At 38.0% G+C, this 20,477-nt stretch overlaps 1 protein-coding gene across 1 annotated transcript in view; it reads right to left on the bottom strand.

Moving 5' to 3' along the window:
* The window catches only part of LOC139748902 (DBH-like monooxygenase protein 1 homolog), a 148,496-nt gene that overhangs the window by 109,782 nt on the left and 18,237 nt on the right, over positions 1–20,477 (bottom strand). The window contains exons 4-6 of the mRNA XM_071662265.1: positions 19,719–19,889; positions 16,994–17,080; positions 16,593–16,788 (exon numbers count right to left, since the gene is read on the bottom strand). Coding sequence (XP_071518366.1) covers positions 16,593–16,788; positions 16,994–17,080; positions 19,719–19,889 — 454 coding nt within the window. The remainder of the gene's footprint in view (positions 1–16,592; positions 16,789–16,993; positions 17,081–19,718; positions 19,890–20,477) is intronic.

The following is a 20,477-nucleotide window of genomic DNA, read 5'->3' as shown; positions in this document are numbered from 1 at the left end:
ACTCAGTCTCTCCTGGTACTTCCTCACACAGTTCTCCTTCCCAAGCTAACTTACTCTCACCACCCTCTTCACCCCAACATTCACTCTTCTTTTCTGAAAACCCATACAAATCTTCACCTTAGCCTCCACAAGATAATGATCAGACATCCCTCCAGTTGCACATCTCAGCACATTAACATCCAAAAGTCTCTCTTTCGCGCGCCTGTCAATTAACACGTAATCCAATAACGCTCTCTGGCCATCTCTCCTATTTACATACTTATACTTATGTAAATCTCGCTTTTTAAACCAGGTATTCCCAATCACCTGTCCTTTTTCAGCACATACATCTACAAGCTCTTCACCATTTCCGTTTACAACACTGAACAACCCATGTATACCAATTATTCCCTCAACTGCCACATTACTCACCTTTTCATTCAAATCACCCATCACTATAACCCGGTCTCGTGCATCAAAACCACTAACACACTCATTCAGCTTGCTCCCAAAACACTTGCCTCTCATGATCTTTCTTCTCATGCCCAGGTGCATATGCACCAATAATCACCCATCTCTCTCCATCAACTTTCAGTTTTACCCATATCAATCGAGAGTTTACTTTCTTACATTCTATCACACACTCCCACAACTCCTGTTTCAGGAGTACTGCTACTCCTTCCCTTGCTCTTGTCCTCTCACTAACCCCTGACTTTACTCCCAAGACATTCCCAAACCACTCTTCCCCTTTACATATATATATATATATATATATATATATATATATATATATATATATATATATATATATATATATATATATATATATATATATATATATATATATATATATATATATATATATATATATATATATACATATGTATATATATATATATATATATATATATATATATATATATATATATATATATATATATATATATATATATATATATATATATATATATATATATATATATATATATATATATTATATACATATGTATATATATATATATATATATATATATATATATATATATATATATATATATATATATATATATATATATATATATATATATATATATATATATATACATTCATTATGCTTTGTCAGTGCCTCCCGCATTAGCGAGGGAGCGCAAGGAAACAGAAGAAAGAATGGCCCAACCCACCCACATACACATGTATATACGGACGCATTAACACACGCGCATATACATACCTATGCATTTCAACGTATATATGTATATATATATATATATATATATATATATATATATATATATATATATATATATATATATATATATATATATATATATATATATAAACACAGCCATATACCTATGTACACATGTACATAATTTATTCTTCTTGCATTTATTCAATTTCGTCGCCACCACGCCACACATGAAATGTACCCCCTCCCCCCGCACGTGCGCGAGGTAGCGCTAGGAAACGACAAGAAAGGCCACATTCTTTCACACTCAGTCTCTAGCAGTCATATATAATTCACTCTGTTCCTTCCACGCCTTTCACCCTCCTGCAATTTCAGGCCCTTATCGCTCAAAATCTTATTCACTCCATCCTTCCACCTCCAATTTGGTCTCCCATTTCTCCTCGTTCCTTCTAACTCTGACACATATAGCCTCTTCGTCAATCTTTACGCAATCATTATCTCCATATGACGAAACCCTTTCAACACACCATCTTCTGCTCTCGTAACCATACTCCTTTTATTATCACACATCTCTCTTACCCTTTCATCACTTAACCACCTCACATCACATGTTGTCCTCAAATATCTCATTTCCAACACATCCGCCCTTCTTTTGCACAACCCTGTCTATAGCCCACGCCTCGCAACCTTATAACATTGTTGGAGACACTATTCCTTCAAACATACCCATTTTTGCTTTCCGAGATAATGTTCCCGCCTTCCACATATTTTTCAACGCTCCAAGTACCTTCGTTACCTCCCCCACCCTGTGACTCTCTTCTGCTTCCATAGTTCCATCACCTGCTAGATCCACTCCCAGATATCTAAAACACTTTATTTTCTGGAGTTTTTCTCCATTCAAAGTTACCTTCCAATTGTCTTGTCCCTCAATCCTACTGTGCCTACGAACCTTACTTTTACTTACACTTACTCTCAGCTTTCTTCTTTTCCACACTACCAAAGTCAGTCACCAGCTTCTGCAGCTTTTCACCCGAATCAGCCACAAGCGCTGTATCATCAGCGAACAACAGCTGACTCATTTCCCAAGCCCTCTTATCCATCCACAACAGATTGCATACTAGCTCCTCTCTCCAAAAGTCTTGCATTCACCTCCCTAACAACCCTATCCATAAACAAAGTCAACAACCTTGGAGACATCACGCACCCCTGCTGCAAACCTACATTCACTGAGAACAAATCACTTTCCCCTCTTCCTACTCCTACACATGCCTTACATCCTTGATAATAACTTTTTACTGCTTTTAGCAACAATAATACTATAAAGAATATCTTAATCAGGAATTTCCCAGAAAATTCTCGTAGGTGCATCTATAAAGTGCCATGTAGATATTGTGATAAGTTTTATGTTGGGCAGACTGGTTAGGATGTTTCTGTTAGACTTAAGCAACATAAATATAGTATAAGAACGGGACAAGAATCAAATGCCTTGTTTAATCATGTTAAAAACTATGATCATTGTATTGACCGGAGTAATGACATCTCAGTCATTAACTCTAACTCTATTGCCAGGAGAAATATCATTGAATCTTCTATTATTAAACACAGAAAGAATCATAATCTTTATATCTGTGATGGTTTATACAAATTGGATACATTTATTGCTGAAAAAAATTGTAAGATAATAAGTTTATGATACGCTCGTTGTTTTTCTTGGACAATTGCAAGGTTACCAAGTGGCGTCCTGGCTAGGTCCCTTCTTTGTATGTCATCTGACTGTTTCATTCCTGTCTTGTGTCTCAATTGATGATGTGATTATTACATGAAAGTACACTTAGGAACTTATCGTGTTTCATTTTCCCCGTGGACTCTTAAGAATATATATATATATATATATATATATATATATATATATATATATATATATATATATATATATATATATATATATATATATATATATATATATATATATATATATATATATATATATATTTTTTTTTTTTTTTTTTTTTTTTTTTGCTTTGTCGCTGTCTCCCGCGTTTGCGAGGTAGCGCAAGGAAACAGACGAAAGAAATGGCCCAACCCACCCCCATACACATGTATATACATACGTCCACACACGCAAATATACATACCTACACAGCTTTCCATGGTTTACCCCAGACGCTTCACATGCCTTGATTCAATCCACCAACAGCACGTCAACCCCGGTATACCACATCGCTCCAATTCACTCCATTCCTTGCCCTCCTTTCGCCCTCCTGCATGTTCAGGCCCCGAACACACAAAATCTTTTTCACTCCATCTTTCCACCTCCAATTTGGTCTCCCTCTTCTCCTCGTTCCCTCCACCTCCGACACATATATCCTCTTGGTCAATCTTTCCTCACTCATTCTCTCCATGTGACCAAACCATTTCAAAACACCCTCCTCTGCTCTCTCAACCACGCTCTTTTTATTTCCACACATCTCTCTTACCCTTACGTTACTTACTCGATCAAACCACCTCACACCACACATTGTCCTCAAACATCTCATTTCCAGCACATCCATCCTCCTGTGTACAACTCTATCCATAGTCCACGCCTCGCAACCATACAACATTGTTGGAACCACTATTCCTTCAAACATACCCATTTTTGCTTTCCGAGATAATGTTCTCGACTTCCACACATTCTTCAAGGCTCCCAGAATTTTCGCCCCCTCCCCCACCCTATGATCCACTTCCGCTTCCATGTTTCCATCCGCTGCCAGATCCACTCCCAGATATCTAAAACACTTCACTTCCTCCAGTTTTTCTCCATTCAAACTCACCTCCCAATTGACTTGACCCTCAACCCTACTGTACCTAATAACCTTGCTCTTATTCACATTTACTCTTAACTTTCTTCTTTCACACACTTTACCAAACTCAGTCACCAGCTTCTGCAGTTTCTCACATGAATCAGCCACCAGCGCTGTATCATCAGCGAACAACAACTGACTCACTTCCCAAGTTCTCTCATCCCAACAGACTTCATCCTTGCCCCTGTTTCCAAAACTCTTGCATATATATATATATATATATATATATATATATATATATATATATATATATATATATATATATATATATATATATATATATATATATATATATATATATATATATTTATATACATATATCTGGGAGTGGATCTGGCAGCGGATGGAACCATGGAAGCGGAAGTGAATCATAGGGTAGGGGAGGGGGCGAAAATCCTGGGAGCCTTGAAGAAAGTGTGGAAGTCGAGAACATTATCTCGGAAAGTAGAAATGGGTATGTTTGAAGGAATAGTGGTTCCAACAATGTTGTATGGTTGCGAGGCGTGGGCTATGGATAGAGTTGTGCTCAGGAGGGTGGATGTGCTGGAAATGAGATGTTTGAGGACAATGTGTGGTGTGAGGTGGTTTGATCGAGTAAGTAATGTAAGGGTAAGAGAGATGTGTGGAAATGAAAAGAGCGTGGTTGAGAGAGCAGAAGAGGGTGTTTTGAAATGGTTTGGGCACATGGAGAGAATGAGTGAGGAGAGATTGACCAAGAGGATATATGTGTCGGAGGTGGAGGGAACGAGAAGTGGGAGATCAAACTGGAGGTGGAAAGATGGAGTGAAAAAGATTTTGTGTGATCGGGGCCTGAATATGCAGGAGGGTGAGAGGCGGGCAAGGAATAGAGTGAATTGGATCGATGTGGTATACCGGGGTTGACGTGCTGTCAGTGGATTGAATCAGGGCATGTGAAGCGTCTGGGGTAAACCGTGGAAAGTTGTGTGGGGCCTGGATGTGGAAAGGGAGCAGTGGTTTCGGGCATTATTGCATGACAGCTAGAGACTGAGTGTGAACGAATGGGACCTTTGTTGTCTTTTCCTAGAGCTACCTCGCACACATGATAGGGGAGGGGGATGTTATTCCAAGTGTGGCGAAGTGGCGATGGGAATGAATAAAGGTAGACAGTGTGAATTGTGTGCATGGGTATATATGTGTGTCTCTGTGTGTATATATATGTGTACATTGAGATGTATAGGTATGTATATTTGCGTGTGTGGACGTGTATGTATATACATTGTGTATGGGAGTGGGTTGGGCCATTTCTTTCGTCTGTTTCCTTGCGCTACCTCGCAAACGCGGGACACAGCGACAAAGCAAAATAAATAATATTATATATATATATATATATATATATATATATATATATATATATATATATATATATATATATATATATATATATATCCCTGGGGATAGGGGAAAAGGATTGCTTCCCACGCATTCCTGACGTGTCGTAGAAGGCGACTAAAGGGGACGGGAGCGTGGGGCTGGAAACCCTTCCCTCCTTGGATTTTAACTTTCTAAAAGGGGAAACAGAAGGAGTCATGCGGAGAGTGCTCATCCTCCTCGAAGGCTCAGATTGGAGTGTCTAAATGTGTGTGGATGTAACCAAGATGAGAAAAAAGGAGAAATAGGTAGTATGTTTGACTAAAGGAACCTGGATGTTTTGGCTCTGAGTGAAACGAAGCCCATGGGTAAAGGGGAAGACTGGTTTGGGAATGTCTTGGGAGTAAAGTCAGGGGTTAGTGAGAGGACAAGAGGGAAGGAGTAGCAATGCTCCTGCAACAGGAATGGTGGGAGTATGTGATATAGTGTAAGAAAGTAAACTCTAGATTGATATGGGTAAAACTGAAAGTGGATGGAGAGAGATGGGTGATTATTGGTGCATATGCACCTGGGCATGAGAAGAAAGATCGTGAGAGGCAGGTGTTTTGGGAGCAGCTGAGGGAGTGTGTTAGTAGTTTTGATGCACGAGACCGGGTTATAGTGGTGGGTGGTTTCAATGCAAAGGTGAATAATATGACAGTTGAGGGAACAATTGGTGTACATGGGGTGTTCAGAGTTGTAAATGGAAATGGTGAAGAGCTTGTAGATTTGTGTGCTGAAAAAGGACTGGTGATTGGTAATACCTGGTTTAAAAAGAGAGATAGACATAAGTATACGTATGTAAGTAGGAGAGATGGCAAGGGGGCGTTATTGGATTACGTGTTAATTGATAGGCTCGCGAAAGAGAGACTTTTGGATGTTAATGTGCTGAGAGGTGCAACTGGAGGGATGTCTGATCATTATCTTGTGGAGACGAAGATGAAGATTTGTAGAGGTTTTCAGAAAAGAAGAGAGAATGTTGCGGTGAAAAGAGTGGTGAGAGTAAGCGAGCCTGGGAAGGAGACTTTTGTGAGGAAGTACCAGGAGTGACTGAGTACAGAATGGAAAAAGGTGAGAACAAAGGACGTAAGGCGAGTGAGGGAGGAATGGGATGTATTTAGGGAAGCAGTGAGGGCTTGCGCAAAAGATGCTTGCGGCATGAGAAGCGTGGGAGGTGGGCAAATTAGAAAGTGTAGTGAATGGTGGTATCTAGAAGTAAGATTATTAGTGAAAGAGAAGAGAGAGACATTTGACGATTTTTGCAGGGAAAAAATGCAAATGACTGAGAGATGTATAAAAGAAAGTGGCAGGGGATCAAGAGAAAGGTGCAAGAGGTGAAATAGAGGGCAAATGAGAGTTGGGGTGAGAGAGTATCATTAGATTTTAGGGAAAATAAAAAGATGTTCTGGAAGGAGGTAAATAAAGTGCGTAAGACAAGGGAGCAAATGGGAACTTCAGTGAAGGGGGCTAATGCCGAGGTGATAACAAATAGCGGTGATGTGAGTAGGAGATGGAGTGAGTATTTTGAAGGTTTGTTGAATGCGTTTGACGAGTGGCAGATATAGGGTGTTTTGGTACAGGTTGTGTGCAAAGTGAGAGGGTTAGGGAAAATGATTTGGTAAACATAGAAGAGGTAGTAAAGGCTTTGCGGAAGATGAAAGCCGGCAAGACTGCAGGTTTGGATGGTATTGCAGTGGAATTTATTAAAAAAGGGGGTGACTGTATTGTTGACTGGTTGGTAAGATTATTCAATGTATGTATAGTTCATGGTGAGGTGCCTGAGGATTGGAGAAATGCTTCCATAGTGCCATTGTACAAAGGCAAAGGGGATAAAAGTAAGTGCTCAAATTACACAGGTATAAGTTTGTTGAGTATTCCTGGTAAATTATATGGGAGGGTATTGATTGAGAGGGTGAAGGCAAGTACAGAGCATCAGATTGGGGAAGAGCAGTGTTGTTTCAGAAGTGGTAGAAGATGTGTGGATCAGGTGTTTGCTCTGAAGAATGTATGTGAGAAATACTTAGAAAATCAAATGTATTTTTATGCAGCATTTATTGATCTGGAGAAGGCATATGATAGGGTCGATAGAGATGCATTGTGGAAGGTCTTAAGAATATATGGTGTGGGAGGAAAGTTGTTAGAGGCATTGAAAAGTTTTTATCGAGGATGTAAGGCATGTGTACGTGTAGAAAGAGAGGAAAGTGATTGGTTCTCAGTGAATGTAGGTTTACGGTAGGGGTGTGTGGTGTCTTCATATATATATATATATATATATATATATATATATATATATATATATATATATATATATATATATATATATATATATATATATATATATATATATATATATATATATATATATATATACATATATATATATATATATATATATATATATATATATATATATATATATATATATATATATATATATATATATATATATATATATATATATATATATATATATATATATATATATATATATATATATATGTATATTATTATTATTATTATTTTGCTTTGTCGCTGTCTCCCGCGTTTACAAGATAGCGCAAGGAAACAGACGAAAGAAATAGCCCAACCCACCCCCATACACATGTATATCCATACACGTCCCCATACCCAAATATACATAACCATACATCTCAATGGACACATATATATACACACACAGACATATATATATATATATATATATATATATATATATATATATATATATATATATATATATATATATATATATATATATATATATATATATATATATATATATATATATATATATGCACACAATTCACAGTCTGCCTTTATTCATTCCCATCGCCACCTCGCCACACATGAAATAACATCCCCCTCCCCACCTCATGTGTGCGAGGTACCGCTAGGAAAGGACAACAAAGGCCCCATTCGTTCACACTCAGTCTCTGGCTGTCATGCAATAATGCCCGAAACCACAGCTCCCTTTCCACATCCAGGCCCCACACAACTTTCCATGGTTTACCCCAGACTCTTCACATGCCCTGATTCAATCCATTGACAGCAAGTCGACCCCGGTATATCACATCGATCCAATTCACTCTATTCCTTCCCCGCCTTTCACCCTCCTGCATGATCAGGCCCCGATCACTCAAAATCTTTTTCACTCTATCTTTCCCTCCAATGTGGTCTCCCACTTCTCCTCGTTCCCTCCGACACATATATCCTCTTGGTCAATCTTTCCTCACTGATTCTCTCGATGTGCCCAAACCATTTCAAAACATCCTCTTCTGCTCTCTCAACCACGCTCTTTTTATTTCCACACATCTCTCTTACCCTTACATTACTTAATCGATCAAACCACCTCACACCTCATATTGTCCTCAAACATCTCATTTCCAGCACATCCGCCCTCCTGCGCACTACTCTATCCATAGCCCACGCCTCGCAAACATACAACATTGTTCGAACCACTATTCCTTCAAATATAGCCATTTTTGCTTTCCGAGATAATGTTCTCGACTTCCACACATTCTTCAAGGCACCCAGGATTTTCGCCCAATCCCCCACCCTATGATTCACTTCCGTTTCCATGGTTCCATCCGTTGCCAGATCCACTACAAGATATCTAAAACACTTCACTTCCTCCACTTTTTCTCCATTCAAACTTACCTCCCAATTGACTTGACCCTCAACCCTTCTGTACCTAATAACCTTGCTCTTATTCACATTTCCTCTTAACTTTCTTCTTTCACACACTTTACCAAACTCAGTCACCAGCTTCTGCAGTTTCTCACATGAATCAGCCACCAGCGATGTATCATTAGTGAACAATAACTGACTCACTTCCCAAGCTCTCTCATCCCAACAGACTGCAGACTTGCCACTCTTTCCAAAACTCTTGCATTCACCTACCTAACAACCCCATCCATAAACAAATTAAACAACCATGGAGACATCACACACCCTTGCCGCAAACCTGCATTCACCTAGAACCAATCACTTTCCTCTCTTCCTACACGTACACATGCCTTACATCCTCGATAAAAACTTTTCACTGCTTCTAACAACTTGCCTCCCACACCATATATTCTTAGTACTTCCACAGAGCATCTCTATCAACTCTATCATATGCCTTCTCCAGACCCATAAATGCTACATACAAATCCATTTACTTTTCTAAGTATTTCTCACATACATTCTTCAAAGCAAACACCTGATTCACACATCCTCTACCACTTCTGAAACCACACTGCTCTTCCCCAATCTGATGCTCTGTACATGCCTTCACCCTCTCAATCAATACCCTCCCATCTAATTTACCAGGAATACTCAACAAACTTATACCTCTGGAATTTGAGCACTGACTCTTATCCCCTTTGCCTTTATGCAATGGCACTATGCACGCATTCCGCCAATCCTCAGGCACCTCACCATGAATCATACATACATTAAATAACCTTACCAACCAGTCAACAATACAGTCACCCCCTTTTTTAATAAATTCCACTGCAATACCAACCAAACCCGCTGCCTTACCGGCTTTCATCTTCCGCAAAGCTTTTACTACCTCTTCTCTGTTTACCAAATCATTTTCCCTAACCCTCTCACTTTGCACACCACCTCGACCAAAACACCCTATATCTGCCACTCTATCATCAAACACATTCAACAAACCTTCTAGATACTCACACCATCTCCTTCTCACATCACCACTACTTGTTATCACATCGCCATTAGCCCCCTTCACTGAAGTTCCCATTTGTTCCCTTGTCTTACGCACTTTATTTACCTCCTTCTAGAACATCTTTTTATTCTCCCTAAAATCTAATGATACTCTCTCACCCCAACTCTCATTTGCCATCTTTTTCACCTCTTGCACTTTTCTCTTGACCTCCTGTCTCTTTCTTTTATAAATCTCCCACTCATTTGCATTTTTTCCCTGCAAAAATCGTCCAAATGCCTCTCTCTTCTCTTTCACGAATAATCTTACTTCATCCCACCACTCACTACCCTTTCTAATCAACCCACCTCCCACGCTTCTCATGCAACAAGCATCTTTTGCGCAAGCCATCACTGCTTCCCTAAATATATGCCATTCCTCCCCCACTCCCCTTACCTCCTTTGTCCTCACCTTTTTCCAATCTGTTCTCAGTCTCTCCTGGTACTTCCTCACACAGTTCTCCTTCCCAAGCTCGCTTACTCCTACCACCCTCTTCCCCCCAACATTCTCTCTTCTTTTTTGAAAGCCCCTACAAATCTTCACCTTCGCCTCCACAAGATAATGATCAGACATCCCTCCAGTTGCACCTCTCAGCACATTAATATCCAAAAGTCTCTCTTTCGCGCGCCTATCAATTAACACGTAATCCAGTAACGCTCTCTGGCCATCTCTCCTACTTACATACGTATACTTATGTATATCTCGCTTTTTAAACCAGGTATATCCAATCAACAGTCCTTTTTCAGCACATAAATCTACAAGCTCTTCACCATTTCCATTTACAACACTGAGCACCCCATGTATACCAATTATTCCCTCAACTGCCACATTACTCACCTTTGCATTCAAATCACCCATCACTATAACCCGGTCTTGTTCATCAAAACCACTAACACACTCATTCAGCTGCTCCCAAAACACTTGCCTCTCATGATCTTTTTTCTCATGCCCAGGTGCATATGCACCAATAATCACCCATCTCTCTCCATCAACTTTCAGTTTTACCCATATTAATCTAGAATTTACTCTCTTACATTCTATCACGCACTCCCAAAACTCCTGTTTCAGGAGTAGTGCTACTCCTTCCCTTGCTCTTGTCCTCTCACTAACCCCTGACTTTACTCCCAAGACATTCCCAAACCACTCTTTCCCTTTACCCTTGAGCTTCGTTTCACTCAGAGCCAAAACATCCAGGTTCCTTTCCTCAAACATATTACCTATCTCTCCTTTTTTCACATCTTGGTTACATCCACACACATTTAGACACCCCAATCTGAGCCTACGAGGAGGATGAGCACTCCCCCCGTGACTACTTCTTCTGTTTCCCATTTTAGAAAGTTAAAATACAAGGAGGGAATGATTTCTGGCACCCCACTCCCGTCCCCTCTAGTCGCCTTCTACGACACGCAGGGAATACGTGGGAATTATTCTTTCCCCCCTATCCCAGGGACAATATATATATATAATATATATATATATATATATATATATATATATATATATATATATATATATATATATATATATATATATATATATATATATATATATATATATATATATATTTTCCCTGGGGATAGGGGAGAAAGAATACTTCCCACGTATTCCCTGCGTGTCGTAGAAGGCGACTAAAAGGGAATTGAGCGGGGGGCTGGAAATCCTCCCCTCTCGTTTTTTTTTTTAATTTTCCAAAAGAGGGAACAGAGAAGAGGGCCAGGTGAGGATATTCCCTTAAAGGCCCAGTCCTCTGTTCTTAACGCTACCTCGCTATCGCGGGAAATGGCGAATAGTATGAAAAAAAAAAATATATATATATATATATATATATATATATACTGGTGGCTGATTCATGTGAGAAACTGCAGAAGCTGGTGACTGAGTTTGGAAAAGTGTGTGGAAGAAGAAAGTTAAGAGTAAATGTGAATAAGAGCAAGGTTATTAGATACAGTAGGGTTGAGGGTCAAGTCAATTGGGGGGTGAGTTTGAATGGAGAAAAACTGGAGGAAGTAAAGTGTTTTAGATATCTGGGAGTGGATCTGGCAGCGGATGGAACCATGGAAGCGGAAGTGGATCATAGGGTGGGGGAGGGGGCGAAAATCCTGGGGGCCTTGAAGAATGTGTGGAAGTCGAGAACATTATCTCGGAAAGCAAAAATGGGTATGTTTGAAGGAATAGTGGTTCCAACAATGTTGTATGGTTGCGAGGCGTGGGCTATGGATAGAGTTGTGCGCAGGAGGATGGATGTGCTGGAAATGAGATGTTTGAGGACAATGTGTGGTGTGAGGTGGTTTGATCGAGTGAGTAACGTAAGGGTAAGAGAGATGTGTGGAAATAAAAAGAGCGTGGTTGAGAGAGCAGAAGAGGGTGTTTTGAAGTGGTTTGGGCACATGGAGAGGATGAGTGAGGAAAGATTGACCAAGAGGATATATGTGTCGGAGGTGGAGGGAGCAAGGAGAAGAGGGAGACCAAATTGGAGGTGGAAAGATGGAGTGAAAAAGATTTTGTGTGATCGGGGCCTGAGCATGCAGGAGGGTGAAAGGAGGGCAAGGAATAGAGTGAATTGGAGCGATGTGGTATAAAGGGGTTGACGTGCTGTCAGTGGATTGAAGCAGGGCATGTGAAGCGTCTGGGGTAAACCATGGAAAGCTGTGTAGGTATGTATATTTGCGTGTGTGGACGTATGTATATACATGTGTATGGGGGGGGGGGGGCCATTTCTTTCGTCTTTTTCCTTGCGCTACCTCGCAAACGCGGGAGACAGCGACAAAGTATAATAAAATATATATATATATATATATATATATATATATATATATATTATCCCTGGGGATAGGGGATTAAGAATACTTCCCACGTATTCCCTGCGTGTTGTAGAAGGCGACTAAAAGGGGAGGGAGCGGGGGGCTGGAAATCCTCCCCTCTCGTTTTTTTTTTTAATTTTCCAAAAGAAGGAACAGAGGGGGCCAGGTGAGGATATTCCAAAAAAGGCCCAGTCCTCTGTTCTTAACGCTACCTCGCCAACGCGGGAAATGGCAAATAGTTTAAAAGAAGAAAGAAAATTTATATATATATATATATATATATATATATATATATATATATATATATATATATATATATATATATATATATATATATATATATATATATATATATATATATATATATATATACATATATATTCCATGTATGGCGAGATGGCGATGGGTATGAATAAAGGCAGACAGTGTGAATTGTGTGCTGGGTATATATGTATGTGTCTGTGTGTGTATATATATGTGTACATTGAGATGTATAGGTATATATAATTGCGTGTGTGGACGTGTATGTATATACATGTGTATGGGGGTGGGTTGGGCCATTTCTTTCGTCTGTTTTCTTGCGCTACCTCGCAAACGCGGGAGACAGCGTCAAAGCAAAATAAAAAAAAATAGAATATATATATATATATATATATATATATATATATATATATATATATATATATATATATATATATATATATATGCGTTGAAATGTATAGGTATGTATATGTACATATGTGGACGTGTATGTATATACATGTGTATGTAGGTTGGTTGGGCCAGATCCATAAATGCTACATACAAATCCATTTGTTTTTCTAAGTATTTCTCACATACATTCTTCAAAGCAAACACCTGATCCACACATCCTCTACCACTTCTGAAACCACACTGCTCTTCCCCAATCTGATGCTCTGTACACGCCTTCACCCTCTCAATCAATACCCTCCCATATAATTTACCAGGAATACTCAACAAACTTATACCTCTGTAATTTGAGCACTCACTCTTATCCCCTTTGCCTTTGTACAATGGCACAATGCAAGCATTCCGCCAATCCTCAGGCACCTCACCATGAATCATACATACATTAAATAAACTTACCAACCAGTCAACAATACAGTCACCCTCTTTTTTAATAAATTCCACTGCAATACCATCCAAACCTGCTGCTTATATATATATATATATATATATATATATATATATATATATATATATATATATATATATATATATATATATATATATATATATATATATATATATATATATATATATATATATATATATATATATATATTATTTTTTATTATTTTATTATACTTTGTCGCTGTCTCCCGCGTTTGCGAGGTAGCGCAAGGAAACAGACGAAAGAAATGGCCCAACCCCCCCCCCATACACATGTATATACATACGTCCACAACACGCAAATATACATACCTACACAGCTTTCCATGGTTTACCCCAGACGCTTCACATGCCTTGCTTCAATCCACTGACAGCACGTCAACCCCGATATACCACATCGCTCCAATTCACTCAATTCCTTGCCCTCCTTTCACCCTCCTGCATGTTCAGGCCCCGATCACACAAAATCTTTTTCACTCCATCTTTCCGCCTCCAATTTGGTCTCCCTCTTCTCCTTAATCCCTCCACCTCCGACACATATATCCTCTTGGTCAATCTTTCCTCACTCATCCTCTCCATGTGCCCAAACCACTTCAAAACACCCTCTTCTGCTCTCTCAACCACGCTCTTTTTATTTCCACACATCTCTCTTACCATTACGTTACTCACTCGATCAAACCACCTCACACCACACATTGTCCTCAAACATCTCATTTCCAGAACATCCACCCTCCTGCGCACAACTCTATCCATAGCCCACGCCTCGCAACCATACAACATTGTTGGAACCACTATTCCTTCAAACATACCCATTTTTGCTTTCCGAGATAATGTTCTCGACTTCCACACATTCTTCAAGGCCCCCCAGGATTTTCGCCCCCTCCCCCACCCTATGATCCACTTCCGCTTCCATGGTTCCATCCGCTGCCAGATCAACTCCCAGATATCTAAAACACTTCACTTCCTCCAGTTTTTCTCCATTCAAACTCACCTCCCAATTGACTTGACCCTCAACCCTACTGTACCTAATAACCTTGCTCTTATTCACATTTACTCTTAACTTTCTTCTTCCACACACTTTTCCAAACTCAGTCACCAGCTTCTGCAGTTTCTCACATGAATCAGCCACCAGCACTGTATCATCAGCGAACAACAACTGACTCACTTCCCAAGCTCTCTCATCCCCAACAGACTTCATACTTGCCCCTCTTTCCAAAACTCTTGCATTTACCTCCCTAACAACCCCATCCATAAACAAATTAAACAACCATGGAGACATCACACACCCCTGCCGCAAACCTACATTCACTGAGAACCAATCACTTTCCTCTCTTCCTACACGTACACATGCCTTACATCCTCGATAAAAACTTTTCACTGCTTCTAACAACTTTCCTCCCACACCATATATTCTTAATACCTTCCACAGAGCATCTCTATCAACTCTATCATATGCCTTCTCCAAATCCATATATATATATATATATATATATATATATATATATATATATATATATATATATATATATATATATATATATATATATATATATATATATATATATATATATATATATATATATATATATATATATGTATATATATATATATATATATATATATATATATATATATATATATATATATATATATATATATATATATATATATATATATATATATATATATATATATATATATATATATATATATATATATATATATATATATATATATATATATATATATATATATATATATATATATATATATATATATATATATATATATATATATATATATATATATATATATATATATATATATATACATATATATATATATATATATATATATATATATATATATATATATATATATATATATATATATATATATATATATATATATATATATATATATATACTGAGTGTACTGGAAAATTCTACTCTGTTTCTAAGTCTCCTCTGAATATGTAATACATGCCCAAGTGCACACAGGACGTCGTGATTCAGTTCTTCTCTTGGTTATATATCCCACTACTAGATCATAGTAAGACGGGTGAGAGGGGCGAAGGTTGAGAGATTTTTAAGAAATCTGAGGAAAGAGTTGTTATCTTACTGGGCAAATATGTGCATTTTTGAAGATGTGATTGTCCAAAACATTTTGTATAGTCACTGGTAGGAGATATAGATGAGTATGTACGGAAGATGATTGATTTTTTAAGAATGAAATGGTTTAGAACAATATGTGGTCTGAATGGAGACTTAATAATGATTGACAGGGTAAGAGCGAGGTGTGGTGATAAAAGAAGTATGGTTGAGAGAGCTAAAAACGTGCTGAAATGGTTTGGATGCATGTAGATAATGAATCAGGATATATACTTCAGGAGAGAAGGGGTCGGAGAGAAGAGGGAGACGAAATTCATTGCCAGAAACATGTAGGAGATTGAAAGGGTTGCACAGGAACTGTTTGCCTCTCTAAAATTTTGAAGAAAGAGTTCACTATTTCTCATAACCACTCTATGTATCTTTTATATTCTTTCAATAATGGATCATTTTGATACTTACCCGCTGATCCAACAGCCCAGGCCATGATTGGGGTCTTGCAGTGGTTCCAGGAGCGGGGCATGCTGGAACTATAACACTGAAGGCCCTCCACACCCAACCACTTTTCATAGTGTAGTGAACTTTTCGGAAGCTTGCACTCGAACAAGACCATGTGGTGCACGTATTGCTCGTTCCCCTCCTGAATCACTGGCGTATACTAGTGTATGCCACACAGAGTGAAATATTAACATTAATTAGGCTAATCAAAATGCAACTTGGTTATTCTTCTATTCCAAAGGCAGCTTGGAAAAATCACATATGGTATAACTATATTCAAATTACGTTATGATTAAATCTTGACCAGATGGTGACAGACGATTCTGAGGACACTGTCTTCCCCTAGCCACGTCGGCGGTACTTACCCCAATAAACTGGTTTTTGCTTTTGATGGGAGGAATCTTGAAGAGTTTGCACCAGTAGAGAGTGTCCAAGTCGTGCGGCAGAGTCACCTGTAATAAAGCAAGTACATTCTCTTGTGATAAGATTTCAGTTAAAGAAAAATCTTCTTCGGCAACTTCATCAGATGTTCAAGATAACAGGATACCTGTAGGATTTATCATTCGTGTGGATGACAGAATATCAAATATTTCCTCTGTCCATTCATTATATTCTGAAACTATCACACCAGTAAAGTCTTCCTAGTCCGCTCCAGTGTACAACGGTAAGGACTTCATATATATATATATATATATATATATATATATATATATGTATATATATATATATATATATATATATATATATATATATATATATATATATATATATATATATATATATATATATATATATATATATATATACATATATATGTATATATATATATATATATATATATATATATATATATATATATATATATATATATATATATATATATATATATATATATATATATATATATACATATATATGTATATATATATATATATATATATATATATATATATATATATATATATATATATATATATATATATATATATATATATATATATATATATATATATATATATATATATATATATATATATATTCGTTTAACAAGTGTGAGCTTCCACCCTCTCCTCACATTTGTCAAAAGTGAGTGATAACCATTGTACTTCAATGGCGTGCTTTACAACATGTAATGACTCTCTAGTGTATATCTATATATCATAGGTGATTCGTGAAAACCTAAACCCTACACTTCATCGTCAGCAACACATTAAGAAAAATTATATCTGATTGAATATTGTTCAATGTGTAAAAATGTCTATTAAACAAGTTTTTGTGATATACACATCTGTAATTACCATCTAATGAGATGTGCCACTCAACAAAGATGAGTCTATGCAAGTCCGCAATTAGATACACAGGTGCGGTCACACGATATATTTCTTTTACCTGCTGGTGGCGAATATATGACAAACTAGCGAAAAATTCCGAGCAACACCCAGTAGCTCTGACTCTCTCTTATAGAGCCATCAGTGACGTTATAACTGTCAATTTCCATATTAATATGTTGAGCCACCAGTGACACGATCCTGTCACTTACCATAGTACAATAACTGGAGAAGCCAGTGACACAATTCCTGTCACTTACCTTAACACAAAATGTGAAGCCACCAGTGAAACTATATTTTGTCACTTGCTGTCATATAAAATGTATAGCCTTCAGTGAAACTATTCCTGTCACTTGCCATGATACAATATGTGCAGCCAAAAGTAACATTGTTTCATTTGCCGTAATGCAATATATGGAGCCAAAAGTGACATTATGTCTGTCATTTGCCACAATACAATATGTGGAGCCGCCGTCAGTGACACTATAACTTCTCGTAATATGATATGTGGAGCCACCAGTGACTTTACTCCTATCAATTGCCATGGTATAATATGTAGATGCTGACATCACTGCACATGTAATGATTTGCACTGATGTCATTTCTTAGTTAATTTGGTAACACTGTTTCCTTCACATGCCATCATACAATATGCGAAGCCACAAATGACACTATTCCTGTTATTTCCCATAATACAATATGTGGAGTTATCAGTGACACTACTTTTGTCACTTGCCATTATACAATATATGGAGCCAAAACTGACACTACTCCTGTCACTTGCCAAGATACAATATGTGAAGCCCCGGTTGACACTTTGTCATTTGCCATAATGTAATCATGGCGTACTCAGGTTTGCCCACAGCATGGAGACGACAGGAGTGCTACTGTTCAGTCTGAAATCCATCGCATCCAGGGGTAAAAACAATGAAGGGCCTGACTGTATCTATCTAAACATACGTAAATGATAATCTTTACTTATATTAGTATTATCTTGGGAGATTGTAATAATCATACACTTGTGCGTGGAGGTAATGGTGATATATTGGGGAGACGAGGTCCTGACCATCTATGGTGGAGGTAATGATAATCCCACAGTAAGGAAGAGAAAGTCCCTAACCCTGCCATAGGTGGGAGGTCCCTAACCCAGCCTTGGGTGGGAGGTCCCTAACCTTGTCTTGGGTGGGAGGTTCCTAACCCTGTCTTGGGTGGGAGGTTCCTAACCCTGTCCTGGGAAGAGGTTCTTATAATCTTACGTTAGGAGTGAGAGATCCCATACTTCCATGTTGCGGGAGATACTGATAATCTTACATTTGTTGAGAGGAGGTCTCAGATTTTCTCTGGGGATTGATACTAATACTGTAGGGAGGATGAGGATGAGATACTAAAGAGCTTTCATTTGGGAGATTAAATCCCAGACCTTCCCTGGGAAGAGACAATACTTTTATATTAGGTGAGAGGAGGTAAAAGACTTTTGCTGGGAAAATGTAACTATGTTACATTACATTTGGGATGAAGAGGTCCTCTGAGGAGAAAATATCATTCTTACATCTGAGTCGTGGAGGTCCCACGTCTTCTTTGAGGGGTGAGAATAATTCTATATTAGGGGAGGAGTTCCCAGAGCTTCTTTGGAAGAAGTAATAATAATTCTATATGAAGGGCGAGAAGGTCCCAAAGCTTCTCTCGAGGAATTACTGATAATCTTCCATTTGGAGACAGGATAACCCAGGCAAGATGTGTGGAGAGGTAATGACAATCTTACATTTGGGGCGAGGAGTTCCCAAGCCTTTGTATGGTCATCCAAGGTGGGAGCAACGAAGGTAGGTTCCTTCAGGAGGATGCTCCTCTCGCCTTGCTGGTCGTGATCCTTCATGGTCATGTCGTCGGTGGGATCCTCGTTGGCGAAGAACCAGACCAACCTCACTGTGTCGCCCTGCCGAAGTAGTAAAGTCAGGGAAATGTTGCATAAATCCTCTCAGTTGAGGGGAAATACTTTGTGTCACTGATGATCCTAATGCTTTTCATAATGACAGTATCAAAAATAACAACAACAACATCAGGTACAACAGTAGCATCAGTAGTGTATCAGTAAGAATATAAGCATTTGTATTGTCATTAGTATTAGTATCAGTGAGAATATAAGCACTAACATTACCATCAGTATTACTATCAGTAAGAATATAACCACTAGTAATATCATTAGTATTAGTATCATAAGAGTATAAGTAAAATTATTACCATTAGTATCAGTTGAAATAATAGACGATTGTCACTATTTGTCTCAGTAAGAATATAACCACTAGTATTGCCATTAGCATTAGTTTCAGTAAGAATATAAACTCTAGTATCATCAATGGTATTGGTATCAGTAAGAATGTAAGACTAGTATTGCCATTAGTATTAGTATCAGTTAAAATATAAGGTTTAGAATCAGTACGAATATAAGCACCAGTACTGCCATTAGCATTAGTATCAATAAGAATATATGGGAGAAAGAATTCTACTTCCGTCATCTCTGTGT

Source organism: Panulirus ornatus, chromosome 6, assembly GCF_036320965.1.
Source record: "Panulirus ornatus isolate Po-2019 chromosome 6, ASM3632096v1, whole genome shotgun sequence".
NCBI classification, from domain to species: Eukaryota; Metazoa; Arthropoda; class Malacostraca; order Decapoda; family Palinuridae; genus Panulirus; species Panulirus ornatus.
The sequence above is the reverse complement of the archived record's forward strand: the minus strand, read 5'-3'. Positions and strand labels throughout refer to the sequence as shown.